This window comes from Urtica dioica, chromosome 1, assembly GCF_054948205.1.
Source record: "Urtica dioica subsp. dioica isolate 48M chromosome 1, U.dioica_male_clone48M_v1_H2, whole genome shotgun sequence".
Classification (NCBI taxonomy): Eukaryota; Viridiplantae; Streptophyta; class Magnoliopsida; order Rosales; family Urticaceae; genus Urtica; species Urtica dioica.
Window position 1 is genome coordinate 9,750,339 of NC_142756.1, and position 7,908 is coordinate 9,758,246.

The window sequence follows — 7,908 nt, forward strand, 5'->3', positions numbered from 1 at the left end:
TCTAGCAAGCCTAAAACATATATTATTATTATTTTGTGTTTTTACATTTTTATCCTTAGCACATACAACTTAATTTATATACTCTTAACATCACAACAAACCTCTTAATAATATTGTAGATAGTTAACAACATAATAAAACCAAAAATTGAAATGTTAGTTCTCTTCTATGGAGGGCGAGAGAGCAATCTCGTCAGATGCAGCTCGGCATCTCTGTTTCTGTTTATCGTTTAGGGGTCTAGTTTTCTTTTATTTATTACTTTGTGCTCTTTCTTTGAACAATTTCATCAACTTGATAGGATTTTATCTCCGTTGCGAACTATGTATTCAATCTTCATCAATATCATCAATTATACAATTTTCGTTTTGAAAAAAAAAATGTTGATGGTACTAAAACGGCCATAACTTATTTTTCAAAATTCCAAACGGTCTTAAACTTTTGTCATTACAAATTAGACTTCCGGGGTTTTGATTTGATAGGCTATAGACCCAAATCCTCAACTATTTCCCCTTTCAACCGAACAAATAAAGCTGACAGACTACTTTTGAGCTTATTGTTAGTAGTGATATTTTGACTTGTAGATATTGATTGCTACGTACGAGCCGTGGCTCTGCCCAAGGGGCCATCCATTGATGGGAAAGCGGCTCGCATATGCCGAAAGCCCTCTTATAAAGATTAAGAAGCTAGGATGGGATTTAAAGAATCTGAACGAAGTCTGAATTCGAGTTAGATGGCGGGCATACTTAGTTGAAGTGGACTAGTGTATTGTTCGAGTTGGGATAGTCTGGGACCAGCATTGTTGTGGGGACATTACTACGAGTCTACTATCTCACTGAGCCTTTAATCTAAGAGAATATGATAGACGGCTGGAAGGACACCGTCATGTGGCAATGGACAACGATTTCCCTAACACATGCTATCCGAGGTCCGACTCGATTCACGGGACTTGGAATCTGACACGCATGTCGCGAGCGAGGTATGTGGGGATCAAAAGGATGATTGTTGGGTTATGAGTCGAGTTGCTCCCTCGGGAAGCAGCGTGCGAGAGTTGCAAGTTAGGACGCCGAAGCAAGGACTTCAGGTGCGGGTGCCACCTTTATTTGAGCATACGCCTAATTGGGTTAGGTTTACGAAAGCCCATCGAAGGAAACATATGGAGAGTCACTCGAGAGAGCGCTGATGCAGCATGTGCCTAGATGAGACATATAGGAACCTAGATATAAGGAGAGTTTCTAGAGAGACGATGCGTAGGTATGTATCGATAATGTAGTCCTAGATGCCTTGGGCGAGACTTTTCAGAGGTAATTCCAGTCAAGCTATATGTGACCGTAAGCACTAGATGTGTGAGGTTTTTGTGAATAAAACTAGAAAAATGGGTTTGGCTCCGCAGGGATGAATTGATTTTTGACCCTTGACATTAGACTTGGATTTTTAAATTTTTTGTACTGTTTTTTTGAATTATATATGCAAAATAAATAATAATAATAATAATAATAATAATAATAATAAACAAAAGCCGTCAAAATAAAATTAAAAAAAATCATATCATATTGGTCTAAACCAGTTCTGATTTTTTTTTTTTTTGGGTTCGGTCAGAACTCCCAAAAAATCCTGTCGGATCGAGAGACAAGTCTAGGACTAGAACCCAGAGGACCATGTACAGGGATACAGTTTGTCAAATAGTCACGGCTCTATTCACGGCCACCTATTTTCCAAGATATGTCCATCCTCTTTAACTTTTATTTTTAAAGTTAAATTCACTAGCTTCCTTCAAAATCCAATCAGGGAATCACTGGTCCATGATATAGCTTAACAGCAGAAGGCAAATTAAATAACCAAAAAATTAGGAAAACAACCAATTTAAATATTTGATATTATTAAATAGCCAACGTTTGATAAATATTAATTAAATAGCCACTTTCAGATATAAATCTTAAGTAAATAACCAACGTTTCGTATATGAAAGTAGCTGTTTACTTAAAATTTACGTCTGAAAGTGGTTATTCATCTAAGATTTATCAAACGTTTACTATTTAGTAATGTCAAACGTTTTAGTTGGCTATTTTTCTAATAGGCCCTTAAATAAAAGGGTCAGAAAAATCAACATTCAATCAAGTTAAAAAAAAAAAAAAAAGGCGCAAAAGAACCCGAGTTTTTAGTTTTGCAATTTAATGAGTAACACCCATTTTTGTAGTCAATGTATAGGTGATCAACACAGAAATTACTATAAGCTTCCGAACAAAAATAATAGAGCCATGATAATGTATACAAAGGAAAATACTATATATGTGTTTCAAACTTTTTATACAAAGTATGGTGATCAGAGCTGTATTAGTTGGAAATGACAACTCATTTATTACCTTACTTGGTACAAAAAATCTGAGATAACGGTTGACCCAAATGTTTAAAAGTATGCAAGTAATCCTGACTACCCAGCTAAGCTTTACACCGCTGTTAGAGAGCTATAGTTGAAGATTGGTAATATTAATGTTTCTTCGGCTATTTTCTATATTATGGACAAGGAGTTCATATCTTTTTACCAGTTCAGAGCTCAAGCGCGATCACAGAGACTGAAGGCAAAACCTTCTTCCCTCTGGTACCGAACTCAATGTGATGTGAACAATGAGAGAGCTTTCGTTCTGTTTTTTATTTTTATTTTTTTTTACCCCAGGACTCCACATTTTCTGATAAACTTGTTCGAAGCATTTACGTGTTTTTTCCACAAGCCTCGGAGCTCGGGCGAGCCGATCTCGAGCCACGGCTTAGCGGGGCCGCTGAAATGTATGACCGCCGTGGCTCCCAAAAGCTCCTCGTCAACTTCTTGGCCACGGTACCCTAACCCGTCCACATGGAACGATGGATCGATCGGATGAACGTGACCCTCGAAAGCAATCAATGTTGGTGGAAAAACTCCGGGGTACCACAATGCCAACCCCTCTCGGAGACTCTGTTTGACGATTGAAAAGGGTCATACATGGTTGATTTGTGATCAAGGAATTTATGCAAGTTTGATAAATGGAATTGGACATGAGTAAGAAGTCTTTTCAGGGAATATGACAAAAAAAAAATGTATGCTTTTCAAAGACACATTTCTGGGAGTCTTCCTAGGCGTATTCATAATTTTTTATGAAGAAGGCTTAAAAATGTTTAAAAATACTCCTAAAAGGTCGTTTTTATCGTGTACTTGAAAGACTCGTACTCGGGTCGCTATATTGAAAAACTTGTACAAATGATGATCATGGTGAAGACTAATCTTGACTTCCACAGGATGGTAAAAACTTACAGTGCTCAACCAATGATGATAAGTTGCGGTGATGTTGGATTTCCTCCATGCTTCGAGATCAAAGACATTTACCCCGTACAGCCAAGCGCAGCGATCGCGATTGAAGTTCGATGATATAATGGGATTTGAAAAGTTGAAGTAGTCTTCGTACTTCCTTTCCGAGCAACAGTCGCCTCGGCACCACGAATCAGTCACCGCACCTATAACTTTCCCGTCGAGATCCAACTCCCACAAACGCGATATGTCATGCTGTACCACTACATCGTCGTCCAACAACACAATCTTGCTGAGGCTTGGAAACAGCTGTAAGACCGCACCAGATTATTACCAATGAGTTCATCAAATATTTTCAATTTGATTTGTAAATAGAGTGTGATTACCTCGGGGATGTAAATTCGGAGATGATTCATGAGGGAGAGACAGCTAGGACTTAGCGCCTCCAAGTATCTTTTATTCTGTCGCTCGGTTTCGAACTCTTCTTCTTTCAGATTTCCGTAGTAATGGTTCCATATCAGATGATGGATCTCCAACATCTCTTTAATCTTGACATTGATCTCCTGAGGCCAGTCGTAGTGGTGCAAACTCTTGACTTCCACAACCGCGGACTTGATGGGATTGATCGCAAACCAAGCGTGCATCGGAGTGTAAGTTTTCTTGTCTGTGACTATGTGAAACACCAATTTCTCGGGATTGTCAGAGTGCTGAAGCGTTGAAGAGACGACCACAGAGGCTGCGAGGACATTGTCGGTCAGTAGGACGAGGTGGTGTAACGACGGGTCGGAAAGACGTGAAACGAATTCAGGAGGAGGTAAGCGGGACCGAGCCACGGCGTTCACTGCGTACTCTTCGGCTAATTTGAGACATATGCAATGTAGGCTCTGTGGAACGCCGTGTGAGGCTAAATGCCAGTAAACAGATTCGCGGTTCCTCGCTGATTGGACTTTGCGCTCCATTCTCAATAACTGCATTTCATGAGTACAGTTATAACTACTAGTTATACAAAACATGAAGTGATGTAGTTATATTATTTTCACAATCGCTGTATTGAACCATTTGTCAACAACACACACACACAAGATAGATTGCAAGTTCCACAGGACAAAATAGTACACCGGTTTCAGACCCTAGCAGTCCCTATTAATTTCTCTCCAGTTTGGCACTAGTCACGAACACTTTCAAAGTTTCGAATTTCAGTGTTTTTGCCTTGTGATTCTATACACTATCAAACAAGCATGTTGAAATGATGTGTACAACATTGGTTGGCATGAACCAGCAATTAAATCGAATATCACTTTAGTTGGAAGTTTTGGCATGATCAAGCATACAACTCTAAAATGATGTGTTTGCAAGTGTGAGTTAGTCCAATTCAAAACCGGTTCCCAAGATTCGAAAACTGAGTGGCTTTAGTTGGTAGAGGCAAGGATTTGTGATACAACTCTAAGAGGAATCTAGAGTGATAAGAGACGAATTTATGTCATTATATGGTTAATTACCCCATCTCACTTATAAGGTGGTTCATGCCAAGATCTCAAATTGATAAGAGACTCTAACAAACAAGTACAAGTCAGAGGGAATGATTGAATAATTCCAGCAAGAGGTGGTCAAGAAACATTATGACACTGATAATGATGGTTCAACAATTCTCGACCAATACCGGGGGTAAAAAAAAAATCCCTGGTAATACTTGGACATGTATATCTAAAACGTGTATGCGCATTATAATTATGCAAAAACAAAAAACAGGAAATAGCAAAAGACTATGGTAGATAGGGTCATGCAAGTTGATTCAAACTATTTCCAAGGGAAAGCAGACAAACTTGTTAATGATGGCTCAACGAATATCCACCACCAATACCCGGGGAAAAAAATAATTCATGCTAATATATGGACAAGTATATCTCAAATGTATCTGTGTGCATTACAGTAAATATTATAAAAAAATATAACTAAAAAACAAAATAATTTGGCCAAAAAGTTTATTCAAACTACGTCCAAGGGGAAATAGACAAATTTGTTTCAAGTTGATAGTAAGTGCCTAAAATTTCACTCTGTTTCACACCGCTTTTTGTTCCAAAACGTTCTCTTATTAACGTTTGGCATGACCCAAAATTATGATCATATGATTAATATGGCATAGGTCGGTCCTATTTGTTGCAGAGTGAGCCCAATTTAATAAACAAAAAATTGACAAATGTGTCAAAAGTCCATACTTTTCAAACACCGCCTACCTTGACTGTGTCTCTCTCATCAACTATATCAATCAAGCCATACACATACAGATAATTGAATATTATTAATGACACAAAAGTACGCAGAACAAAGTTACAAAATCGCCAAGGAAAAGCAGATCTAATGTGTGCATATGGACAACTATCAATAAAACAGTTTGTTTGTATGCATTGTAGACATATCATATATACACGTATATATAAAACTGATGTGGAAGTGCGTACCATAGCTTTGGTCTTGAAAGCGAATGTCTTGATATCTTGTTGTTTGGACGTCATATCTCTCACGAGCTCGTCGAAAGATTCTATACCTTCCTCGTTGTGGACATTGCCATCTTTTGCTTCTAATAGTGCCCTTGTCAGTTCGTCACTAAGCTTCTATTCGAGTGAAAAAGTACACGCCAAATCATAGTGAGAAAAAGTATGTGTTTTACTTTTACCTCATCTCTTTAGAAAAAAGTGAGATCATGATAACGTCAAAAACTAAAAATAAAAATAAAAAACCGGTTCTCTTCTTCAAAACCGTGTTGACGTATTGTTATCAGTGGGTTATCTATAGTGATTCTACAGGAACTTAAATGCAACCTTTTTTTTTTTTGTCAAAGCAGAAAGAGCTAAACTTTTTTGGATTCTCCAATAATGACATCGTGGGTGTGGTCAAATGAGCTAATAAAAATAGAAATCCTCAAAGGAGGACTACTTTTGGTTTTGTTTTCAAGTCTCGTTAATATCCTCTGTGTTTTTGTTTTCCTTGTAATTTATCATATTATTATCAGAACACAGCTACACAAGCAATATATAAGCGAGTAATGAGCAAGTGGACGAGAATGTATAATGATCATTCGGACTCAACAGGCCACGTGTCAATGAAAGCAACTGTTAATTTGAAGTGAAATGCCGACAAGGCCTAGAGTGCGTTTATCCACACACACTGTATATTCTGTATTTTTAGGAGGACGAAAATGCCACTACAAGCTAATTTCTGTGTTGAGAAGTTTAGTCACGTAATGTATTTATCTCAAAACTTATAAGAGGAAATATGACTTTCTGAGTTGACTTTAATACAGAAAAATTAGGCTTGACAAGAATTCAACAAAACAAAAATAGGTCCACAAAGAAACAAAGATTTATGCTATTCACCGTACATCGTATATACTCTGCATGTATCGCAACTGCTAATTAAAATACCATTTCCCAAAAAAAAAAAATTAGAAATAAAGTGAAGGGGTAGTTTCGTCAATGTGAAACTTACCAGAGACGAATCGCTCCCACTGAAAATCCCCCATCCAATGCAATCTAAACAAAATAAACGTTGAATTAAAAAAATAAGTTTGATTAAGGAACAAAATGAATACATAGAATATTAAAATAAATGAAAAAAATGAACTCGTAGAAGTACGCGCTCACTGAATAATTCACATAAAACAACGAACAATATTGGAAAAGAACAAGAAAGAATCATCGGCGAAAAATCTGATTACACTGTAATAGTTCGCTTTATCGTCAGCTTATCATTACATATCACTAAAATATCATTGGAAATCGTTAAAAGAGATATCAAATTAACAAAACATGATCAGCTAAGAAGAGTACCGATAGAGGAAGAGCAATTGGCGGCGGATTCGAGGACGACGAAGGTGATTCTGAGAAAGAGAAACGTCAAAAGAAGACCAAAGACGAGTACGACCGGGAAAATCGTCCGGCTAGGATTCCGGCGACTCGCCGTCGTGGACGGGAAGTCTTTTCCGGAGCCGGCGCTCGAAATAGTGAACCGCTTAATCCCCGACGCCGAGATGTAGAACTTCATGGTCTCAGCGATTCCATAGGAGCTTGATTCACAAGATCTGCGGAAGAGAGATTCGGTTGGAAATGCAAAAGTCTGAAGGAATCGAGAGAAAAGAGTTGTGTTTGTGATTTGAAATTTTCTTTGATTTGTAAGCGCTCAGTGAAACTTGGAAAGGCTCAGTGAATATCGCTCTCTGCCGTTCTTATACTAGCTCTCTCACTCTCATTACCAAAAAAAAAAAAAAATTATATTTATTTATTATTAGAAGAAAAATATATAATGGAGAGAGATAAAAGCCAAAACCAAAGGCGCGTTTAATGCCGCGCGAAAGTGATTGGCAATTTATGAGCATGAGAGTGTGCGTTCGTGTTTGTGAACAAATTTAGTTACTGCGAAGTAAATGACGGTTTTATCCCTGCTTATAATCTAATGTCACCGACAAATTGCCGAGTCTTACACGTGTCCGAGTGCTTCCTTCGTTTTCTTCGGGGTGAGTTAATGACAAGTACTTAATATTTATTTCTTAATATTTTAAAAGCTTTTAGTAATTGAAAATTAGTAGTAGTACGGGGACATTTAATACCGTAATCATAAGTAATTAAACAGCTTTT

The 7,908-nt window shown here is 37.6% G+C and overlaps 1 protein-coding gene across 1 annotated transcript; it reads right to left on the minus strand.

The window, feature by feature from the left end:
- Positions 1-2,140: 2,140 nt before the first annotated feature.
- GAUT15 (galacturonosyltransferase 15) lies at positions 2,141-7,640 on the minus strand. The gene is made up of 6 exons (XM_089610991.1): positions 7,105-7,640; positions 6,764-6,807; positions 5,737-5,889; positions 3,664-4,245; positions 3,284-3,586; positions 2,141-2,947 (listed from the first exon to the last, which is right to left on the minus strand). The coding sequence occupies exons 1-6, from the start codon at positions 7,316-7,318 to the stop codon at positions 2,663-2,665; spliced, it is 1,581 nt and encodes a 526-aa protein (XP_089467117.1). The 5' UTR covers positions 7,319-7,640; the 3' UTR covers positions 2,141-2,662.
- Positions 7,641-7,908: the final 268 nt, after the last annotated feature.